Raw genomic sequence first — 24,465 nt, forward strand, 5'->3', positions numbered from 1 at the left:
TACAAGTAAAAGTCCGGAATTCAAAATTCACTTGAGTAAAAGTACAATAGTATTGGTATCAAAATATACTTTAAGTACCAAAAGTAAAAGTACATATATTTGAAAATATCAGATCTACAAGCTCACAACGCGTCGCGATGCGACGCGTTGTGAGCTTGTAGATCGGCTATTTTCAAATAGCCTAGGTATAAAATAGGGCTAAAGTGGTTATTTAAGTATGTTTCATAATATAATAATTTATATCTGAAAAGTAACTAGTAACTAAAGTTCTCAAATAATTGTAGTGGAGTAAAAGTACAATATTTGCCTCTGAGATGTAGTGGAGTAGAAGTAAAAGTATTGGAAATTGGAAATACTCAAGTAAAGTACAAATACCTCAAAATGTTACCTAAATACAGTACTTAAGTAAATGTACTTAGTTACTTTCCACCACTGCTCTCTCCCATTCCCTCGCCCATCTGTCTCGAACCGCCCTCCTGCGCTCCAGGTCTGAACAAATGCACCTCTGGGCGGGCGGGCGCACCGTCAACACCGCCCGCGCGGGGGCCGTCAACCAACCCCCGACCACGCTGGAAAGACAGCTGTGGCCGCCCGCCATCGAACTCCTCAGCGGCCTTATAATCATTTTAATGTCACCGGTGATTCTCATTAGCATTGCTAGTGGGACGTTTCCACGGCAACATGTGGTGATTTTCAGCGGCTGGCTGACAACAGAGAGTGTTGTTTTTTTTCACAAGTGATGACAAGATTTACAAGTGTCGGGAGCTTGTAGAGCTGCCTGCTGGCTATTTTTGGCGTTGGCTATATTAAAAAATAGCAGCTCTACAAGCTCACAGCATGGGCACTTCGTGCAGTGGTGCAAGCTTGTATCTGCGATTTTTGAACGTTTTTGAAAAATCGAGAATAATTTAGCATTTTTTAACACAAATCTGTGTTAAAAAAACATTTTCAGATGGCCAAATATAACAATTTGGGTGGTCCTTGGCACGGAAAAAGTCATTTGAAAAAAGGCATTTGAAAAAAGGCATTTGTAGAATCGGCCTCAGGTCTTTCATGGGTTAACATTGGCTGCCGTTGTTAACTCTCTCAGTGCCAATGAAATAAAAAAATATGTTCACACTGTGCCAGCAAATTTTTTTTTTTCAAAGTAAAAAAAAAGTGGAGGAAGGAAGGAAGCTATAAGTTCAGTTATAAGTTAAACAAAGAGTGGATGGAGCTGCAAATCTTCAGATAATGATATCTTGGGGTTCTGAACTTTTTTTTTCCAAAAAATAAAATAAAAAATAATAATGATATTTTTTTATTTAAAAAAAAAAACTCGGGATTTCTCGTTTTGGCACTGAGAGAGTTAAGTGGTCAGGTGCGTGGGCCCCAGCCCAACCCGATTGGGAACCGCTGATATAGGGCCAATGACAAAAAAAAAAAGTAGAGTTCCACCTACCGGGCCCAGGTGACCATGGGTTCGGGGAAGCCATCTGCATCACAGGCCAACAGGGCCGTGCTGCCGATGTCCGCCGTGGCGTTCACCTCCGACTGCCTGGTGCGTATGCTGGGCAGCACTGGAACCATACAAACACATGGTTATAGGACATTAAAACACTTTTGCTGAAACCCGGGTCAGAATCAGGGTTGCCAGATCTACTTATTATTATAATTTCCCCGCAAGATTTTATTTGAAAATAGCCGATGTACAAGCTCACAACGCGTCGCATCGCGACGCGTTGTGGGCTTGTAGATCGGCTATTTTCAAATAGCTGATAGTATATGTTAAAGTGCTCATGTGGCCCCATAGTCGCTTCTTTTGGGCTGTTTTTTCCTAGACCTGGTTGCTTGTTTCTCTCACAGAATCTGGCAACGCTGGTCAGAATAAGCTCAATGCACTACACAATACAATACACTGAAACCATCAAACACATGGTTATAGGACATAACTGATACATGGTTTTGTTCTTATTTGTGTTTTATAAGCTCAAAACACAGCGTTTTGTATATCTACTACTTTTGCTGTTTTTTTACTATGGATCTGAAATAAACTTTGAAGGAATCTCACCACTGCAATGGAGGGACCCCCTGAAACTCCCTCAAAGGACCTCTGGGGGGTCCCCGGACCGCAATTTGAGAACCCGCTGGTGTACAGAAAGCTTCTGTTAAATCCCCCCCCCCCCCCCCCCCCCACCCCACCCCCTCGCTCGATTGCATTTCAATATGTAGCGAGAACGCTAAGTCTCTGACTTAAACCACTAGAATCTGGGAACGCATCTCTGTCGGTTTAGATGTCTTTGGCTCTTCAAAAATAGCAGATCTACAAGCTCATAGCGCGGCACCGAGTGCCGCGCTGTGAGCTTGTATATCTGCTATTTTTGAAAAATCGTGAAAATGTGTGCAAATCTTTGAATATATATCTTTTAAAGCGAACATTTGTAAAAAAAATAGTTCTAGGGACCCCCAGAAGCAAAGTTCACTTTAAATATATATATATATTCAAAGATTTCCACAAATGTTCAAGATTTTTCAAAAAATAGCAGATCTACAAGCTCATATAGCTTGTAGATCTGCTATTTTTTGAATAGCCAAAGTATAGAATAATGGCTAAAGTGGTTCAAATCTACAATGACAGATGCTTTTTCCCGGTCTTAATGGCTTAACCCATTAAGACCTGGAACTGTGTCATTTTTAGATTTGAGCTAAAAAAGCATTATTTTAGACTTTGGCTATTCAAAAATAGCAGATATACAAGCTCATAGCTTGTATATCTGCTATTTTTGAGAAATCGTGAAAATGTGTGCAAATCTTTGAATATATATGTTTTTAAAGCGAACATTTTTAACTCAAATCTTTGCTTCTGGGGGGTTCCTGGAACAAGATATTTTGATGGGGGTCCGCAGTAAAATACATATAATTTTGGGAGTCCTTGACATTTGAGCAACACTGATATGGAAACATAGGTTTTTGAGAATACTGTTGGGATTTAGGACACATGTAGAATCGGCTTCAGGTCTCAATGGGTTAAGAGGGTGCAGGCCAGGGTTGTGTGGGAGAGATGTAGGGGAAAAAGAGATGCATAGCACTCACCGTTGACGACGACCTTGATGTCTTTCAAATCGATTTCGCCCCTGGGGATGATGCGCGCCTCGCAGGTATACATTCCCTCGTCTGTCTTCTTGATTCCGCGGATCTGCAGGTGGTTGTTCTCCATGATGCTGAACCGGACTGAAATAGAAAAAAGAAAAGGCCCCAGACAGAACACAACCCGGGTCAAAATAAGCTCAATGCACTAGAAAAGAAGGAGAGGAGAATTTAAATTGCTCATTTTGGCCTTGAGCAGGCGCGGCTTTGAGTTGAAAGCTGAATACTTGATGTCTAGAGAGATGTATGCTGTGTTTGCCCCCCCCCCCCCCCCTTAGAAACCGAGCCAAGTCATAGAAAAATATAAGAAAAAAAAATGTTAAAAATGGAGCGTGCTATTTGTGGCAAGTGGGGCAGGGGAGAAGAAAAAAAAAAGAAACCCTCAAAAGGACGGTCATGTTCTACTTGAGATCTTGCATAGAAACTACATGACACCGCAACACGCCAGCATCTTAACCCATTGATACCTGGAACGCTTCTGTGTCACTTTAGATGTCTTTGGCTATTCAAAAATAGCAGATATACAAGCTCATAGCGCGGCACTCGGTGCCGCGCTATGAGCTTGTATATCTGCTATTTTTGAAAAATCGTGAAAATATCTTTTTTATATTTTTTTCCGAAAAACTGTTGAGATTTAGGAGACATGTAGAATCGGCTTCAGGTCTTAATGGGTTAACACATAAGCTGCCATGGACGCATATCTGCGTCCTATTAGATAAAACCGTGGGCTGCCAGAATAATCTAGGACGCAGATCTGCGTCCTAATGTTTAATTCGCGGTTAATAGACGATCACGCTGTTTTATTTACATTCCGAGATCAGTTTCGTTTTTCCACTCACCTCCGTCCGCTTCACCTGGAAGCAATTTCAGCGATTTTCCGTTTCCGGTTTCCGCTTTTTAGCTTGAAAAATGCGCTCTTTAGGCCAAAACTTGTTTTTTCACACGGTATAAAAAAACGAACGGAGAAGCTCCACTTCTATTTTCTTTAGTCTGGGTGACTAACAGTCATCGTCGTTGTGTATCACAACGGTCTGAAGCCCGATCGGCGCTTGTCGGAAAAGTCACATCCGGTTATTATGACGTATGGCCTGTTTGAGCCTGTTTGGAGGGGGGTCGAGCGAGTCAGCAAGTGATCGAGGTGTCAATTTGCCGCTCTCTGCTGGTCGATCTGTCGTATGTGTTTAAAACCGCAGGCAGACTTCATATTTGAATGAAAAATTACAAAATAACAACAAAAAAAACGCAAATCTCTGGCAAGGGGGTGAGTACATTATGAATAAACTCCTGGCAGTCAATGTGTTAAAAAGCTGCCATGCCTCCAGTGTTAGGTTCAGTTCAGTTAATACCGCCGTGCGTCTGAACACGGATCAGATGTGTCGAGCAAGAAATGTTCACAGAGAGCTTACAATTGTATACGATGAATGACAGATTAAGGTTATACACAAAAAGAAAACCACAACACTGCTGTTTTCTTTAGGCCGTACTGTACTGTAACAGCTCCGTGTTTATTCTAAGTTTAGCAAGATGATGATGATGATGATGACTGTGAATGCCTCTTGTGAAGTAATGTGTACAGACAGGCTTACAGTGCACTCTCTTGTTTTGTTCCTTTGTACTTGCACTATGCTACCCAGTGGTGGAAAAAGTACTCAAATTCTTTACTTAAGTAAAAGTACCAATACTGCAATATAAAAATACTCTATCACAAGTAAAAGTCCAGAATTAAAAATTTACTTGAGTAAAAGTACAAAAGTATTGGCATCAAAATGTACTTAAAGTATCAAAAGTAAAAGTACTAAATATTTAGCAGATCTACAAGCTCACAACGCGCCGCGATGCGACGCGTTGTGAGCTTGTAGATCGGCTATTTTCAAATATCCTATGTATAAAATAGGGTTAAAGTGGTTAATGTATGTTTTTTAATGTAATCATTTATATCTGCAAAGTAACTAGTAGCTAAAGTTTCCAAATAATTGTAGTGGAGTAAAAGTACAATATTTGCCTCTGAGATGTAGTGGAGTAGAAGTAAAAGTATTGGATATTGGAAATAGTCAAGTAAAGTACAAATACCTCAAAATTGTACTTAAGTACAGTACTTAAGTAAATGTACTTAGTTACTTTCCACCACTGATGCTACCACCGCTGAGGGGGTACAGTGTTCTATATCGTCTAGTACAGTGGTTTTCAACTTTTTTTCGCGTCAAGGACCCCCAAATTGACACGTATTAGCCCACGGACCCCCATTTGAAAAGATATGCCAGGGACTCAACCATTTAGGTGTATTGGGGGTCCCAGTCTACACTGTATCATCATCATTAGTGTTCATTTAGGCTGCACCAGCGCTCCTGTTTTTGGGGTATAGAGGGGCGGGTGTATAGAGGCGCGGAGAGATTGCGCCGGATCTCCATTGGTTCACCGATCTGTCCGTCAAAGCCCCGCCCCGTTAACACAACGTTACGAGCGACGCCCACTGCACTCTGGTTGGTTGAGGAAACAAAACACTTCCCATACATGGGTACACCGACGCGTTCCTCCAGGCTTTTATTTTTTTATCAAAACTAAACAATAAAAGCCTGGAGATTGAGGCTAGTGTTCATTTAACTCTGAGAGTGTACAAATGGAACCAAATGGACCCGTTAGGGTCCATTTGGTTCCATTTGTTACACTCTCAGAGTTACAGACCCATAAGGGTCAATTTGGTTCCTAACTATTCATTTGGCTGGGGACCCCCTGGAACTCCCTCAAGGACCACTGGTGGTCCCCGGACCCCTGGTTGAGAACCACTGGTCTAGTATATTGCATATCTCAGTATATTTCTTTGCCAACTTACGGGTGTTGCTTTTGACTGTGATGTCTTTCCATCATGCTTCATCTACAGTACTTTTTTTCTTGCCCTGTAATCTGTAATCTGTCTTTGGCAACTGAATTTACCTCTACCGTATTTAGCAGTGTTTAAACAACCTATAGGCAGATGTGAGCTCATTCGTGTCCCTGGTATGACAATATAATTGTACATAAATAAGCGACATAACCGTCTTTTTTATTTAAACGGCAAAAGACAGCTTGGGTGGAGTTGCCAGGGTTGTTGTGCTGACAACGTGTCGCTTTGTGGCGCATCGGTCAGCGCGTTCAGGTTTCGGTAACCTAGCATTCGCCGGGTTAATGCGTGGGTGAAATAGGCTCTCTCTCTCTCTCTCTCTCTCTCTCTCTCTCCCTCTCCCTATAACTCTTTCTGTCTGTCTGTCTGTCTGTCTCTCTCTCTCTCTCTCTCTCTCTCTCGCTGAGCGAGCTCTGTTATGACGGCACACACATAACCTTACTCCCTCTCTCTCCCTCCCTCCCTCTCCCTGACAACGCAGATTTGACGCTGACCTCGGTCATGTCCATATTTAGGCATAATCCGCCCGCCCACCCGCCACAGACAGACGAGACACAGAACTTGAACTTGACATAAATCCGATAGCAAACACACACACACAAAAAAACTTCATCCCACATCAAGTGTGACACTCTTTTGAGGGTTTAGTCCCATATGAGATGGGATTATTTTCTCTTTTATTTAAATGCTACCGTCTGTATTCTAGTCTGTTCTTAAAACAGACAGCGTGTTATTTCAAGTCTAGTTTCATTTATACATTGGACTCTGTGTTCTGTTTTTGAACTTAGTATTTCGTCTTGCGTTCTGTGTTATCTTGTTTTTATTGTTACATTATTGTCAGGCATTCTGGACGAAAATTTTGCATTCTTGCTAGAATCATAATCGTCTCTGTCGGGGTGGAAACCTCATAATAATATTATGAGGTTATTTGAATTGTTTGAATCTTCGTGCCGCGTGTTGAGCTTGCGGATCTGCTACTTTTGATGCTTTTGTGTGATGCTGTAGTATGTTCAATTTACGGAAAAAAACACAAAAGGCTAGAACAAGGGGTCTTCAACAGGGGGTCCGGGACCCATAGGGGGTCCTCAGAGTTACTACAGGGGGTCCACCAAATCTTTGTTTGATATGATCTTCTTTTTTTTAACATTAACCACTTGAACCCTAGCATCCCTTTTCTGAGGAGAACTTTAGCCAAAAATAGCAGATCTACAAGCTCACAACGCCTCGCGCTGCGAGGCGTTGTGAGCTTGTAGATCTGCTATTTTGGGCAAAGAGGCTATAGGTGTAGAGGGAGAAAAGAGCAGTACCAAGTAAACAAAAAAAAAGTTGAATCTGAAACAAAATGTTATACAATATAGAGTAGGGGGTCCCTGCTTCATCTCTCTCTCAGCTAGGGGGTCCTTGGCCTGAAAAGGTTGAAGACCCCTGATTATTATAGAGATAAGAGGTTTCTGCCCGACGACTGCAACGATATTTACATTCCCAACTGTTCCGTACCATACTGTGCTGTATTTTAATGCCTTATTCATTACCGTCCCCTCTCAAATAAATATTATGCTTCAGTAGCCTTCAGTCCTTTGTGAACGTAAAAAAAAAGCAGCAGCAGCAGCAGCTGTACAGTGAGGTACAGAAATGTATAATGCGCTGGTGGTGGTGATATGATAAGGTTAACTGCCTGCACTGTGGAAAATTACATAAGCAGGCTAGCCCGGGCTGCTTCTCAGTGTCGGTTACAATTAGTGGTTTTTCCAGTGAAAAACACATTCCCTGTCCGGGCTCCAAGAAAAAGGCGAACACACCATATTTGCTGCGGTGACTCCGGTTCTCTCCAGTGGTCACCAAGGGAGGGGTTCTTTAAGGTTAAAATAGTCCCGGTCCAAGCAAAAAAAAGCTTGCGCTTGTCTCCCGCACGCTGCAGTCGAGCGCTCTCAGAACACCATCTTCGTAGAGTGGTGATATACAGCCAGTTGTTTATCGTTATAGCTTCCTCCTGCTCATACCTCTTCCATAATAAGTGAGACCTTATGCGTGATTTACTCTGCTCCGGCATGAGGGCCCGGCCGCCCGAAAAATAGCCGATCTACAAGCTCACAACGTGGCGCCTTGTGATGTTGTTGTGAGCTTGTAGATCGACGCGTATTTTTTCCGCCTGTGGGGGCACCACCGCAGGGACGTGCACAGATAGACTCTAGGTGGTGCTAGAGCACCTGCCCTTTGCCCTCTTGACCAGAAGTGCCCTTTTGAAAAAAAGGGTACTTTCTTTTTTCAGTTTACAGCAGGGGTCTTCAACAGGGGGTCCGGGACCCCTAGGGGGTCCTCAGAGTTACTACAGGGGGTCCGCCAAATCTTTATGTGATATGATTTTTCTTTTTACCATAACCACTCGAAACCTAGCATCCCTTTTCTGAGGAGAACTTTAGCCAAAAATAGCCGATCTACAAGCTCACAACGCCTCGCGCTGCGAGGCGTTGTGGGCTTGTAGATCTGCTATTTTTGGCAAAGAGGTATAGGTGTAGAGGGAAAAAAGAGCAGACCAAGTATACAAAAAAAAGTATAATTTACTTGAGCACCTGCCCCTCAAAATGTCTGTGCACGCCACTGCACCACCGTCGTACTAAAGCTTAGAAGCTGTCCTTTTGAAACCACCACATGAATACCTCAAATGATTGGCTGTGCTCCGAGGTGGTGGGAAATGGGACAGGGGGGAGTGGGGGGGGGGGGGTGGGAAAGTCCAAAATGAAAGGAAGGGTTTGGCAGCAAGGTGAAAGCTTGCAGTAGGGGACGCAGGGTGATAAGATCAGAGGCATGTGCTCAGCGGCCTGGAGGTAATAAGAGAGACCAAATGCATTTTGATGCTGTTAGTTCTTTACCAGTGGTGTGAAAGTAACTAAGTACATTTACTCATGTACTGTACTTAATTACAATTTTGAGATTTTTTTTTTTACTTACTTGAGTATTTCAAATTTTCGATACTTTTACTTCTACTCCAGTACATCTCAGAGGAAGATATTGTACTTTTAATCCACTATAATTATTTGAAACTTTCAGTTACTTGTTACTGTAGATTTAGATCATTATTACAAAACAGACATTAACCACTTCAGCCATATATACAGTACATTTCGGCGATTTGAAAATAGCCGATCAACAAGCTCACAATGCGTCGCATCGCGACGCATTGTGAGCTTGTAGATCTGCTATTTTCCAAAGATTATTTATACATTTGAAAACTTGTGAAATGGGACATTCCGCATAATGAGTACTTTCTACTTTTGGTACTTTAAGTACATTTTCATATCAATACCTTTGTACTTTAACTCAAGTAAATTTTAAAAAATCCAACTTTTACTCGTAACAGTATCTCTACAGTACATTGCAGTATTGATATTTTACTTAAGTAAAAGTAAAAAAAAAAGTGAATTATTTTTCCGTCACTGTGTCCTTACCATCTTTGGCGACCTGGATCTTGGAGCCCTTGAGTTTCCAAATGATATTAGGCGGCGGCTGGCTGACCACATCACACACGATGTCGGCGTCGTCACCCTCGTTGAACTCCTGTGGGCTGGGCGCGTTCTTGAAGGTTATCTTTTCTGTAAAAAGGGAAATAAAGAGAAGAAAAGGACCATGTGGGTTTGCTGGGAAAGTGCAAAGCGTGTATTGTATATCCCATTGAGACCTGGAACTGTGTCATTTTTGGATTTGAGCTAAAAAGCATTATTTTACACCTTTGGCTATTCAAAAATAGCAGATCTACAAGCTCGTAGCGTGGCACCGAGTGCCGCGCTACGAGCTTGTAGATCTGCTATTTTTGAAAAATCGTGAAAATGTGTGCAAATCTTTGAATATATATATATTTTTAAAGCGAACATTTTTAACTCAAATCTTCGCTTCTGGGGGGTCCCTGGAACAAAATATTTTGATGGGGGTCCGCGGCCAAATACATATCATTTTGGGGGTCCTTCACATGAAAAAGATTGAGCACCACTGATATAGAAACATACGTTTTTCAGAAAACTGTTGAGATTTAGGAGACGTGTAGAATCGGCTTCAGGTCTCAATGGGATATATTACCCACAGAATGTAAATAAAGTATAAACGTCCTTGGAGTTTGCGGTTTCATTGAGTGACAACTTTCATAAATATTTGGATTTAAACAAAGCGAAACGATGGGGCTAATTTACCAGTTCATTAGCGGTGACTGATGCTAATGACCGCCCTTGTTTATAAATGGGATAATTAGTTTGTTTTTATGAAGTGTGAAGAAAAATGGGGTACAAATGCTGCAGTAAGGTGCTTGAAATAATCCTTATCAACATATACCTGTGCAGTACCTGTGCATATATCGTCTCTGTCGGGTGGAAACCTTATATGTCCAAAACTGTTACTTTACAGGAAATGCTCGACATGAATTTTTTTTTATTAACCCATTGAGACCCGAAGCCGATTCTACACGTCTCCTAAATCTCAACAGTTTTCTGAAAAACGTATGTTTCTATATCAGTGGTGCTCAATCTTTTTCATGCCAAGAACCCCCAAAATTATATGTATTTGGCCGCGGACCCCCATCAAAATATGTTGTTCCAGGGACCGCCAGAAGCAAAGATTTGAGTTAAAAATGTTCGCTTTAAAAATATAAGTATTCAAAGATTTGCACACATTTTCACGATTTAAAAAAAATAGCAGATCTACAAGCTCGTAGCGCGGCACTCGGTGCCGCGCTACGAGCTTGTATATCTGCTATTTTTGAATAGCCAAAGTGTAAAATAATGCTATTTTAGCTCAAATCAAAATATGACACAAGTTCCAGGTCTCAATGGGTTAAAAATGTTCTTGGTAATATTCAATAACAGCTTCTGTTGTTAATCTTTCGCAGCAATTTCAGATGCTAATAAAAAAGAATGACATATTTTTCCGGGCTATTATCAGGGCACAGAGGGAGATCTCGGATAATGACATCAAAGAAAAGAAAGGACCCCGCACACTGTCTGGAACGTGCAAAGAAATTGGGCTATTATCTGGGAAAATGATGCACTCACACAAAAGAAGTGCAATTCTGTGCACTGTTTGATATGTAGTTCCGCGCAAAACAACATGGCCCTTCATTGAAAACCTATTCTATCTTTTCCAGGGAATCGAGGATCTTCTACTGTATGTGGCTTATTCAGGACACAATTACTAAAACACTGAATAATGAAAAGGACGAGAGATCATGAGGATCACCAAACTGTTAATTAACAACTAAAGCCCTAAATACATCATCATACCACAAAGAAAATAGCAGGTGTCACGGGGCAGCCCGTGCCCTATACATAGACACACTAAGTGGGAAGGGACAGTTTGTAGCATGATGTGATTTTTACCTATTCATTCAAATGTAGAAATAACACAGACTTCAGGGGTTTGTTTAAACACTGTTTATTAGAACTGATCTGAAATGTTTGTTTGTCACCTGGTCTTTCCTCTGCAGTACTGGCACACCCTCTGAATCTGACTTGTAACTGCCGAAACAGAGCAGGGCTAGTCCATTTGGTTTAAGAAGGGGTGGAACGTGCCAAGTACTGTAGAGGAGGAGGGGTGTTTGACAATGTTAAAGGGATATTTCACTTTCAAAAAAACTTTTGGTCATTGTATCATCTACTCAGGCCTTTGTCAGCCCCCCAGACAGTTTTTAAGTTGCTTGATTCAGTATTTAGACATTTGATATTAATTTTATCAGACACGCCCCCTTCCTATAAAAACCCATTGTAACTTCAAACTCCATTTTAACCATGTTAGATTCATCAAAAACACCGTCCTTGGTTCTGGTGACTCACCCTGCCCTTCTAATGCGTGAGAGGGCCGTGTTTTTCCGATAAAATACGGGTGTTTTCGATGAATCTAACATGGTTAAAATGGAGTTTGAAGTTACAATGGGTATGTATAGGAAGGGGGCGTGTCTGATAAAATGAATATCAAAAATCTAAATACTGAATCGAGCAACTTAAAAACTGTCTGGGGTCTCACAAAGGCCTGAGTAGACGACAAAAATACCAAAGGTTTTTTTGAAAGTGAAATATCCCTTTAATGAGCAAAGTTTCTATGTCTGTTTGAAGTAAATGCAGACCCAAAATGGTGTTTAGTTTAAGGTACAACATCTATTTATGTGGTAGGTTATTTATTCATCAGATAGTTGTAAGCTTGTATATAAGCTCCCTATTTAAGGGAGGCTGCAAGTGACAGTCGGTTAGTTGAACTTGGCAAGCAAAGCGTTAACAGCCGTGAGACAGAGCTGCCAGGGCCCTTAGTTAAGGGATAGCCTTGTAGTGCAGTCACTGTATGGTCTGTTGTCTTTAGTTGTGCTTTAAGTAATTCTATCATTTTTGTAAGTCTATTTTTTCACTGTCTACCTGCCGCATATTGGACTGTTTTCCGGCGGTGTGAGAGAAATAAAACTCAACGATCTGCAAATTCTGAACTTGTTCATTTTTGGAGCCTCGGCCGCTTGGTCAACCTCTACAGCAGGTCTACAAGCTCACTGTGTCGCATTACAAAAGGTTGTGATGCTTGTAGACCTGCTATTTTCGCTATTTACTTAAAATTAGGAGGAGATCTCTGATGGTTAGATCAACGAATAGGATTCTGTCTGTCCTGATGAAGGTTTAACGACCGAAACGTCGAATAAAGAGCTAAAGAAAATGTTCTGACAGTGCTCTTATTTGATCTAACCATCAGAGATCTCCTCCTAAATTTTGCATTTTTGACTTACGCACCTGTCGCCAACCTTTGAGGTGTGCATCGGCCTCCTGCACTTAAATAAAAGTAAAACTTTGGAAATATTTTTGGAGATTTTCCCAAAATAGGGATGCCAGGCCGGGTTCATGTGGTTAACATGGTCATTTAAAGATCCCAGTGCAGAGGGTGCTAGGAGAGTTTGTGTAGGTTCAGTGTCTTGCTCAAGGGCACTTTGGTAGAGTCGGTTGGCACCGTATAGGGTGTATTACCAGCCACCCTCCTGTCACCAGTCTACAGGTGGAATAGACCGTCCTGCCGGTGCCGAGGATCAAACCATTAAAGGAGCATTTCACCCCTAGAAGAACTTACAGTCACTCAATGTTAATAATATGTGTAGTAGATAACAGTAGCAAAATTTGAAATTTGCACCCTATGGCCAGAAACATATAGAAGTCTGTGTGTTTGACTGGACTGCTGTATTACTACAATGACCATAATGCTTTGGGGCACTGCCCTTCCTTGTGGGGAGGGGAGGCTGCGTGGGGGTGTGGTCTACATTGTAGTGAGGAAATAAGGTGAGATAAAGAGACCATTAGTCAAATGACTCATAGTCGCTGAGGATATGGATAAAAATCTAAAAATACAGATAAAACACAAAAAACACACCAGGATCATGTGTATGGGTCCTAGACCTAGATACAAATAGGGGTTTGATGCAAAATGTCCCTTTAACTTCACAGTGACTGGTGGTCCTCCTCCCTGCCAAAAAGCTTGGGGCCGGCACCTGTCAGCGAGGAATGTTGTACGGGAGGAGTAGGAACGAACGCGCTACGTCCTCCTGGTGGGGGCTCCTCGCTGGCAGTGAGGAGCCGGTAGGGTGCAACAGCCAGGCAACACAGAAACGTATGGGGGGGGAGGATTAATTGGTACAACAACAAAAATTGGGAGAACAAAACATAAATAATTGGGCTTCGCTATATTTAAAAACAAAACGAAAAGAAAAAAAAATACTAATGAGTGCATCAGGGAATTTTGAAAGAAGTTTAACCACTTAAACCGTATTGTGGGGGAAAGCTTTCGCCGAAAATAGCTGATCGCCAAGCTCACAGCTTATGAGCTTGTCGATGGGCTATTTTCCGAGCGAAAACACAAAAAAAGGCGCTAGTTAAATAGTCCCCAAGGGACTCTGCTCTACGACACGTGGGGTGTGTTTAAGCGCAGGGACGTCACGGGCTCTCAGAAGGTGGGGGGGGGATGGACTTTCGGTGGACTAATACCCCTTACTTTACACTTTGGCTATTCAAAAATAGCAGATATACAAGCTCATAGCGCGGCACCGAGTGCCGCGCTATGAGCTTGTAGATCTGCTATTTTTGAAAAAGCGTGAAAAACATTTGTCACTGTCAAATGTAAACAAATTCTGTATTTTCAAATTTTTGCGTTTTTTTTTGGGCGGATTTTGTTAGTTTTTTTCGTGTTTTGGTTACTTTATTTCGGTTTTAGGGTTAAGGTTAGGTTATTTAATTCTTATTTTTGCCTGATTTTACCGATTTATTATTAAAAAAAAATCACACCCAGTGTGAAGAGAGTGGTGCCTTTGAAAGTGTAACTGGTTGCATCCTTGTGTTGCAATCAGCAACAATATGTTGTCACGTGACACGTGACAACATATTGTCACGTGTCACGTGAAGCTTGACCAATCAGCCGTGCTCAAACATACGGACGGACGGACGGACCGACGGACGGACGGACGGACGGACGGACGGACGGACGGACATACAGACGGACGGACATACGGACACACGGACAAAGTCAAATGTAGGAGTGGTTGGCACCACTCAAAAAATATATATTTTTTCAAAAAGTGGGGGGTATGAAATCACAGATCTGTGAGAGTGAGGGTGTTGCGTCGTACGCACAGTGAATGGCCGTGACGCCCCTGTTTAATGCGTGATGTGGCATGGGCACAACAACACTTACGGAAGATCTTCACCAGGACCGCGGCCTCTGCCTCCTCGTCTCCGTTCTTGGCCACGCACCGGTAGATGCCGGCGCTGTCCACGTTGGCCTGGTAGATGAAGAGGGTGGAGGCGGCCTCGTCGCTGTGGCTCACGAAGATGTCCTTGCTGTTGGTGAGCACCTTGTCTCCGCTGGGCGAGTACCAGCTGATCTCCTTGGCGTCTCCCACCACTAGTACAAACACATAGGACGTGATGATGAGCATGGGAACTTTATAGCAGTGTTTACCTGAACAGTGGGGTCGTGGACCCATTTGTATGGGTGGCGAGTAAATATATATATTTTTTCGTTTCCTGCACATAATATATTTTATCATTTAACCCATTAAGACCTGAGGCCATTTAAAAAAAGTTTTTTGAAAAAAATCTAAAACATTATTTTTCAAGATTAAAAAAAAATAGCAGATCTACAAGCTCATAGCGCGGCACTCGGTGCCGCGCTATGAGCTTGTATATCTGCTATTTTTGAATAGCCAAAGAAATCTAAAGTGACACGGATGCGTTCCAGGTCTTAATTGGTTAAAAAGATTTCCAAAAATCACGTTGATCACAATTAAACCGTTTTTCAAATAAATTCCATAAATAAATAAAAAACTTTGAAGGAGTAGATCTACAAGCTCACAATGTGTCGCATCGCAACGCGTTGTGAGGTCGTAGATCAGCTATTTTCACTAGCTTGGGAGAAATCAAATTTCTCTTTTGGGTCTAGACTGAGAGACCCCCCCCCCCCCCCCCCCCACCACCCTGACAAGCACTTGGAATATTGTGAAAATAGACGATCTACATGCTCGCAACGTGAGGCACTGTGCCTCTTTCTTATGTAATATTTGACAATTTGGCCATTGTTTGACCATTTCAAGGAGTAGTTCACCCCAACAAAAAAACAGATTTGTTATCAATTACACACCCCATGAAGCCTAATGAAGATTATTTTGTTTTTATCGCATTCCTAAGCCAATAATTTGATGACCGGCGGAGTCTCCTATACTGACCGATGACCCCGGTCATCAAATGATTGGAATTCAAGGCTTCATGGAGTGTGTAATTGATAGAAAATAAGTAATTATTTCGGCGAACAACTCCTTTAAATTGTCACTTTAGAAATATGTAGATATCCTGCAAACACTATGTTGGTTTGTTTGCTGTTGAGTGAGAAAAAGAAAAAGTTCCACATTAAGCAAATCATCTGGGGACCCCCCCAAAATCATTTGGACCCACAGGTTGAGAACCACTGGCCTAAGCCATGTGGACATGCCATGTAATACTGGGCTTTATTCGATTCTGATATATAGGTCAATCACAGGGACTCAGTGGTCTTTTATTTCTCGATAACAGGACCACTGTGTGCTTAACAACATGACTGCTCACAATCAGCTCATTCACAACACCTGTGGCAATTGTAGAATGTAATAGACAATTTTCGATAGTGGAAGCAGTTAAATCCATTTTAACCCATTAAGACCTGGAACTGTGTCATTTTTAGATTTGAGCTAAAAAAGCATTATTTTACACTTTGGGCTATTCAAAAATAGCAGATATACAAGCTCGTAGCGCGGCACCGAGTGCCGCGCTACGAGCTCGTAGATCTGCTATTTTTGGAAAAATCTTGAAAATGTGTGCAAATCTTTGAATATATATATTTTTTAAAGCGAACATTTTTAACTAAAATCTTTGCTTCTTGGGGTCCCTGGAACAAAATATTTTGATGGGGGGGTCCTTGACATGAAAAAGATTGAGCACCACTGATATAGAAACATATATATACAAACAGATTTAGGAGACATGTAGAATCGGCTTCAGGTCTCAATGGGTTAAAACAATAAAATCATTGTTGTTGTTATCATGTCGCGTCGAATGATTTATTTATTTATTTAGACAGTAGCAAAGTAATAAGCAGGGATAATGAACAGCGAGGAAGGTGGTCACGACCGAGAAATAATAAACCCCCTCAGGGTGATTCAAGATCCAGCATCATCAGCCTGCCAGGAGTTATTTCTCGATAATGACCGCTTAGCCGACTTGTTCATTATCTCTTATTCATATGCAGCTGCATTACATGTGCAAAAATATCAATCCATTTGCAACCTTTTAAGCTAATAGTCTCCTTATAGTGTGCAATCATATGATTGATTCCATTTGTGCACTCTCTGAGGACTTTATATTGTGTTCTCCATAAAAACAAGGAGAGACATTTTATAATTTCATCAAGGTCACAATAATAGCATGACACATATCGCTGTTGTCGGGCAGAAAGCTCTTATCTCCACATTGTAACTTTTTTTTTGTAAATTAACACCTTACTTGATCATACTACATTGTCACACAAACGCATCAAAAGGAGCAGATCCAGAAGTTCAAAACACGGTGCGAAGTGGCACGTTTTGAGCTTGTAGTTCTACTATTTTTGATATTTTTTAATTTGAATCCTGAAAAGTAACAGTTTTGGACATATGAAGTTTGCACCCGACGGAGAATATATAGGGTGCGTTCGGATATAGCGCACCGGAGCGCACTCGCCTATTATTCGTCTCCCTCGCCTGGTATTATCTGGATCTTGTGACGATGTCTTTGTCTATGTCTTTGTTATTGTTCATGTGTTTGTTTTTTAGAGTTTTTTACCTACTGCTGTAAAATGAATTGCCCAATTTGGGACATAATAAACTTGACCTTGACCTTAGTTTGCATTGGCCATTGCGCTCAGTGCTGTATTTCCGAACGCACCCCATAGATTGATAAATTGACAATTATTCATATATATAACATCATATGTATAACATTATTTCAGTAAAAGGCTAAAAGTACAAAATTAGTTCATGTACCAGCCCATTTTTTTTACACTGTGTTATATTAATAGTCAGGATTTTTCAGTGTGTTCATGAAAAATGTGTTGCATTACTTTTATCTTCCCCTTAAAATGCCTCAATGTCTTGTCATTCATTAGCAGCCTCCAAAGTCGAGCACAACATTTTTATTTTGGTTCCTCAACATTGCAGCAGCAATAATAACGACAATAACAAAGACAACATTTATAATACAATGCACAATGCACAATTTACAATGCACTGGCATAGATAGTATAATGGTACTCTTCCATCGATCCATCGTGGAAAGCGAGTGCATTCACTTTTCGTTTTGTTTCCTGGTATGGCTCATTATCATTGGTTAATAAGAACAAACTCCATAAAATCATCAAGATCAATCAGCAAGATAGCTGGGGTACGACTTGAGAGTATGGCAGCAATGTATGAGACCCGGGGGCAAAGGGCAAAGCTATAGGCTCTATTCACAGCAGCCATATTATGAAGACATTCACAGGTGTTACCAATGATACTAATGAAGGCTCTGTTCCAGTCTGGTCAAACAGAGTCAGCTGGGTGCTGATAGTGTGCATGTTGGCTCACTGGAAACCTTCCAAATGGCCCCTTACAGTTGTGTAACTCTGAGAGTGTACAAATGGAACCAAATGGACCCGTAAGGGTCCATTTGGTTCCATTTGTACACTCTCAGAGTTATGGGGGTCATGGAAACCACTGTGCTACACTAAATGGAACAGAGCCTTCATTAGTATCATTGGTAACACCTGGGAAGGAAGTGATAATATGGCTGCTGTGAATAGAGCCTATTGCTAGGGATAGAACGCAGCCGTTATACAGTCAATAAAACCACCTTTTACCATCAGGACGAATGGTAAATGTACTTAGTTACTTTCCACCACTGACCGCAACAATGGCTGCGGTGCCACCATACAGGGCAGCGCTCCGTGGGTTCGTGTATAGGACCTCTGAACAAACAGGCCCCATCTCAATTCTGTGCATACAATGTATTGATGCGACGCCTCTTGAACTATGTTTGGTAGTCTTTTCTATTTTCCTCTCTGTAAGAGAGGAGCTGTGTAGTGTTGTCAGCGTATTGTGTGATCTGTCTATGTATCGTGTATTTATGTTTTGTGTTTTATATGTATCTCGATGGCTGCTGCTTGGTACAAAATGAATTTCCGCAAAGGACAAATAAAAGCATCTATCTATAGATGTTTACAACTTAGAAGTAGGAGCCTTGCACACTGGACCTTCAGGGCCAACGAGCAATATATGTCTTAATACTGTGGCTATTCTTTGAGGACTCGTTCTTGTTGATTCTTGCCGCGCGCGCGTGCGCGCGTGTGTGTGTGTGCGTGTGTGCGTGTGTGTGTGTGTGTGTGTGTGTGTGTGCGTGTGTGTGTGAGTGCGTGCGTGCGTGACTTGAGCTATCAGAACAAAGGAATTGTACTCTTATGTACCCACATTCAATAAAGAAACCTTGAAAACGGGACCATGAACTTTGAATAGTAAGTAGGAGGTGAAGAGAAAAAACTAAAGTATACATTAGTCATGGCACACGCTTTGAGGTGCTTGAAGATGCTGTGTGCATAAATCCTGCTTCTACATATTATCCAGTATGTACGTGCACACTACAGGTACATATGTGTGAGTAGCCTACCTATTTACGTATGCATATGTGTGCATGTATGTTTATGTGTGAACTATTAAATATGCATGGTGGCAAAAGCCAAGGTGCGTGATATGTGTTTAAAGAGTGAGCTATAGGTGTGTGTCGGCTGCCATGAGCAGTGTTTGTAGCTCTGTGTGTGTGTGTGTGTGTGTGTGTGTGTGTGTGTGTGTGTGTGTGTGTGTGTGTGTGTGTGTGTGTGTGTGTGTGTGTGTGTGTCGGGGGGTGGGGGTGGGAGAGGGGTTTTTGCACGTCGCACAACAGTGTCGTGCACAAAATAGTGAAAATAGCAGATCTACAAGCTCACAACGTGTGCTTGCAATGCTTTTGAGCATGTAGATAGATCGCCTCTTTTCAATATTTTTTTACACATTATTTGAACATTTCCACCTATAGTAACATGCCCCAAAATAGGGATTGATTATTAATCAAATAGTTATGATAATTATATAACTATAACAATAATAGTTGTACTAATTATCGATTCTTTTTTGGGGGGAATGGATTAACCCTTTAAGACCTGGAACGCATCTGTGTCACTTTAGATTTCTTCGGCTATTCAAAAATAGCAGATCTACAAGCTCATAGCGCGGCACCGAGTGCCGCGCTATGAGCTTGTAGATCTGCTATTTTTTTGAAAAATCTTGAAAAAAAAACGTTTTAGATTTATATATTTTTTAAAGAATGGCCTCAGGTCTTAATTAAGTTGGATTAGTTGGACTAGCTCTAGCAGCCCCTATGGATGAGGATGATGCTGAGCCCCTGGGTGTTCTGCTGAAAGCAGTGTGCCAGCTGGACCAGCAGTGGGAGGCAATTGACCACTGTTATCTTGTTAGCCGCCCCAGTATAGCAGTGTTGCCATGACTGCTTACTATAAGCGACTGTTTTTCGGTTGAAGTTGCTTGTAAATATTGGTAGTTGTGGGTTGAGGTTTTTTTTTGGGCTTGTTTTTCTAAAGTGTAATTGCTTCTTTGGGCTCGTTTCCTAATGTTGTTGTTTAAACCAGTGGTTCTCAAACATTTTCATGTCAAGAACCCCCCAAATTAATATGTATTTGTCCAAATATTTTGTGCCAGGTTTGTGTTGTTAAAATATTTAAGAAAATTTACAAAAAATGTTCAACTTCTTTTCAAGATTTGCTTTGGAAATTAGCAGATCTACTGTGCATTACAAGCTCACAACTGAGCTTGTAGATCAGCTATTTTCAAATAATGCTCATGCGGCCCTTTTATAGTCCCTTGAATTCTTTTGGGCTTGTTTTCGTTAGACCCGGTTTCTTATTTCTCTCACAAAATCTGGCAACACTGCCCCAGTATAGCGCCATGCATTTATTGCAGCTGCCTGGCGAAGGGCGGGGTTGTTATTAAACACAAAAAAAACAATGGTATCTCTGAATCGATGGCAAAATAATGGAACTGGGAATTGATACCGTCGCAGCGCTACAAGAGACAACAGCCATTGATTGACTCTAGAACGATAAGTAAAAGATTTTTATGGAGGATTATAAATGGCTGTATATGCCGATTAAAATGTCTTTCCACAAAGAGTCCGAAGGACAACAGACTTGTTTTCCCCCCCTAATAGGAGAATAAAAGGTAAACATCCATCATGTTATCCCTTTGTTTGCACCGTTTTTTTCCCGTGCACTTGCTTAACGTGGCTTTTTCGTATTATTGGTGATACACAAATGATGGATCATTCTACTGTATAGCACTTGTTCCCAGTGGTGGAAAGTAACTAAGTACATTTACTTAAGTACTGTACTTAAGTACAATTTTGAGGTATTTGTACTTTACTTGAGTATTTCCAATTTCCATTACTTTTACTTCTACTCCACAACATCTCAGAGGCAAATATTGTACTTTTACTCCACTACAATTATTTGAAAACTTTAGCTACTAGTTACTTTGCAGATACAAATTATGACATTATAAAACAAACAATGGCCGGGTTTCCCAAAGAGCTCGTGCGTAGAGCATCGTCGCAGGTCCGACGACGGGTCTAACGTGTGACGTCACATGCTTCGCAGTACCATAGCAGGCACGTAGATTTCAGGTCATGCGTGGCCGTACGCAGCTTGCGCAAGCGTCTCCTACACAGCTGGGACTCGGCCAAACCTACGCTCTACCCTCATTAGTAGCAGGTGGTTGTGCCCCTGCGTGCCATCTAAACTGGCTGCGATTGTGGTAAAAGTACATTCGTGAGACAGAATGCGCGCAGCATACTCCCCGCCCACAGTAGGAGGGGAGTACTGTCCTACGAAGCATTTTGTAACGAGCGCCCTGGGCCGCGTGTAACACCCATCGTTCAATGAAATCTATGAAAAGACCGACACACACACACACACACACACACACACACACACACACACACACACACACACACACACACACACACACACACACACACACACACACACACACACGTGTGTATGTGTATGTATATGGCCGGGCCGGTGCGTAAAAGGGCGAGTGGCTGCAGTGCTTCGTCCTCTATGCATGAACCCGAAGTTTACAAATCGTACTCTCACGGATGATCCGATCATCTAATAAAAATATTAAGCACATGCCAAGTTAACTAAAGGTATATAAATGATGCTGAGCTAAATATGTTTCCTTGATTTCGAAGTTTTATAGTTAAACGTTATGATGAAAGTGCAGTTCCTCTCACAAAGTGACAGCTGTTGCGCTCGGCGAGCGCAACAGCGCATCTACAAGCTTGTGACAGGTTGTGAGCTTGTAGATCTGCTATTTTCAAAAGATGTTTTAACCATTCATAAACATGGCGAGCTGTTGCGCTCGCCGAGCGCAACAGCTGTCACTTTGTGAGAGGAACTGCACTTTCATCATAACGTTTAACTATAAAACTTCGAAATTAAGGAAACATATTTAGCTCAGCATCATTTATATACCTTTAGTTAACTTGGCATGTGCTTAATATTTTTATTAGATGATCGGATTATCCGTGAGAGTACGATTTGTAAACTTCGGGTTCATGCATAGAGGACGAAGCACTGCAGCCGCTCGCCCTACCCAAAATAACAGATCTGCAAGCTATCAACACGGCATGTCGCAGTGGTGTTTGTTGTATATATGTCTGTTTTTTGGGGGAGGCGTCGCCCGTTACGCGTTAAGCTGTCAATCATGCAGGGGGACGCCCCCTCTATCCTCTGAATTTTTTGGAACGGCGAACAATGGCCGCAGTGTTTATTTAAGATCATTGAAATGTCACCTTAAAAAAATGCATTTTAATACATTACAGAATGTACCTATAAAAATGTAAGTGTCCAATTCATATAAAGGTAAGTTAGATAAAGGTGCGACTTTATCTTAGTATTTTTGCAAAATCCTGTATATATAGATATATGTATGCAAAGGGTGTTTAAACTATAGTAGGATAGCACTACGTAGTTGACGTAGGCTTTACGTAGGCTACGTCCAGGATCTCTTCACGCACATGCTGTCTCACGAATGTAGTTTTAGCACAGACGAAACGGAACCTACGAAGATTGGTGTCTACTGAAGCCAATTTAGATGAGACGTTGGGCACACACAGCTGCTACTAACGAAGATAGTGCGCAGCGGGGTTGCTACTGCGCAGATGCGTGGAGGCACCTACGCAGCTTCTAGGCTACGCAGGAGCTCAAATTCGTTTGGGAAACGCGGCCATTAACCACTTTAGCCCTATTTTATACCTAGGCTATTTGAAAATAGCCGATATATAAGCTCACAACGCGTCGCATCGCGACGCGTTGTGAGCTTGTAGATCTGCTATTTTCAAACATTTTTGTACTTTTACTTTTGGTACTTTAAGTACATTTTGACACCAATACTTTTGTACTTTTACTCAAGTAACATTTTGAATTCCGGACTTTTACTTGTAACTTCTACATTGCAGTATTGATACTTTTACTTAAGTAAAACATATGAGTACTTTTTTGATTTCCCCAGATAAAATGATTTCCCCAGATAATTAACTTAAAGTGCAACATTGTTTTCTCACTCAACAGTTAACCAAACCAACATACAGTATAAGTGTATTCAGGGTATCTGCACATTTCTAAAGTTACAATTTAATGACTTTTAAGGCCTTTTTGAAAATTAAAAATGCTCTTAGATTCCGCTCCCAAATGGAGCTGCCTAAAGCACATTAATATCCTTGATATTAAAAACGGTTGAGAAACATTATTATGTCTGAAATAAAAAACCTAATGTTGTTGAGTTGAGATTTCTTAACCACCCTTAGTTGACAGTAGACCCTAAGGGGTCTAGACTAGAGTTCTCAATTTGTCTGAAAATTAAGGCCCGGTCCTGAATGGGCCCTAAATGGGCCAGCCAGAATAGGGCCCGGCACGAAACAATTACCATAATTTTAGGCCTGAAAACCCTGAAAACACGAAAATTACCCCGTGTCATTACGTGCGTCTTCAAAGCCACGCATCCAACATGTTTTGAACTGATCAGATTGGAGCAACCAGGTCTAGGAAAACCAGCCCAAAAGAGCCAACAATGGGCCACATGAGCACTTCAACATATACATCAGCTATTTGAAAATAGCTGATCTACAAGCTCACAACGCGTCGCGATGCGACGCGTTGTGAGCTTGTACTGTAGATCGTCTATTTTCAAATAAAATATTGCGGGGAAATTATATTAAGCAGATCTGGCAACCCTGATCGCAATGCTTTGTCGGGCTTGCCTTGTAGATCGTCTATTTTCGGGCGAATGTTTGTCCTAGAATAAAGGGACAGCTAGGGATCAAGGTGGTTGATGGGGTGACGTGATGCAGTCCAACGCTTTACCTTCACAGAGGAAGAATCTGGACTCTCCCACGCTGATCTCTCCGACTCCTGGCGTGATCTGCACCTCCAGTGAGGCTATAGAGGGAGAGACAGAGAAGGATACAAACAACATCAGACAGCTGCTCGTCTAGGAGACCTATCAAACCATCGAGCATTTCACCAACTTTCTGTACATGTTTTTGGGCGGTGTAGCCGCCCCTATAAGTGGGTTTGGGACACCTCATTAGTACACCCTTCGCTGTACTGTGATTGGCTCATACATTAGTACACCCCTACATTAGTACACCACTAGCCGTACTGTGATTGGCTGACTCTATTGGCTGACTCTATTCAGCACTGTGATTGGCTAGCGAGACACATGATGAAATGAATAACCAATAAATAGGACTATGCACTTAAAAAAAAACACTTTTTAGTGGCGCTGATCCTGCTCTATACCTGACTTT

The 24,465-nt window shown here is 41.7% G+C and overlaps 1 protein-coding gene across 2 annotated transcripts in view; it reads right to left on the minus strand.

Moving 5' to 3' along the window:
* ncam1a (neural cell adhesion molecule 1a) overlaps positions 1 to 24,465 on the minus strand; it is a 442,425-nt gene that overhangs the window by 94,388 nt on the left and 323,572 nt on the right. For both annotated transcript variants that reach the window (XM_084073294.1, XM_084073293.1), the window contains exons 2-6: positions 24,020 to 24,094; positions 14,696 to 14,905; positions 9,451 to 9,594; positions 3,073 to 3,210; positions 1,442 to 1,559 (exon numbers count right to left, since the gene is read on the minus strand). In XM_084073294.1, coding sequence (XP_083929420.1) covers positions 1,442 to 1,559; positions 3,073 to 3,210; positions 9,451 to 9,594; positions 14,696 to 14,905; positions 24,020 to 24,094 — 685 coding nt within the window. The remainder of the gene's footprint in view (positions 1 to 1,441; positions 1,560 to 3,072; positions 3,211 to 9,450; positions 9,595 to 14,695; positions 14,906 to 24,019; positions 24,095 to 24,465) is intronic.

Source organism: Gymnoscopelus microlampas, assembly GCF_963454915.1.
Source record: "Gymnoscopelus microlampas genome assembly, chromosome: 12".
NCBI classification, from domain to species: Eukaryota; Metazoa; Chordata; class Actinopteri; order Myctophiformes; family Myctophidae; genus Gymnoscopelus; species Gymnoscopelus microlampas.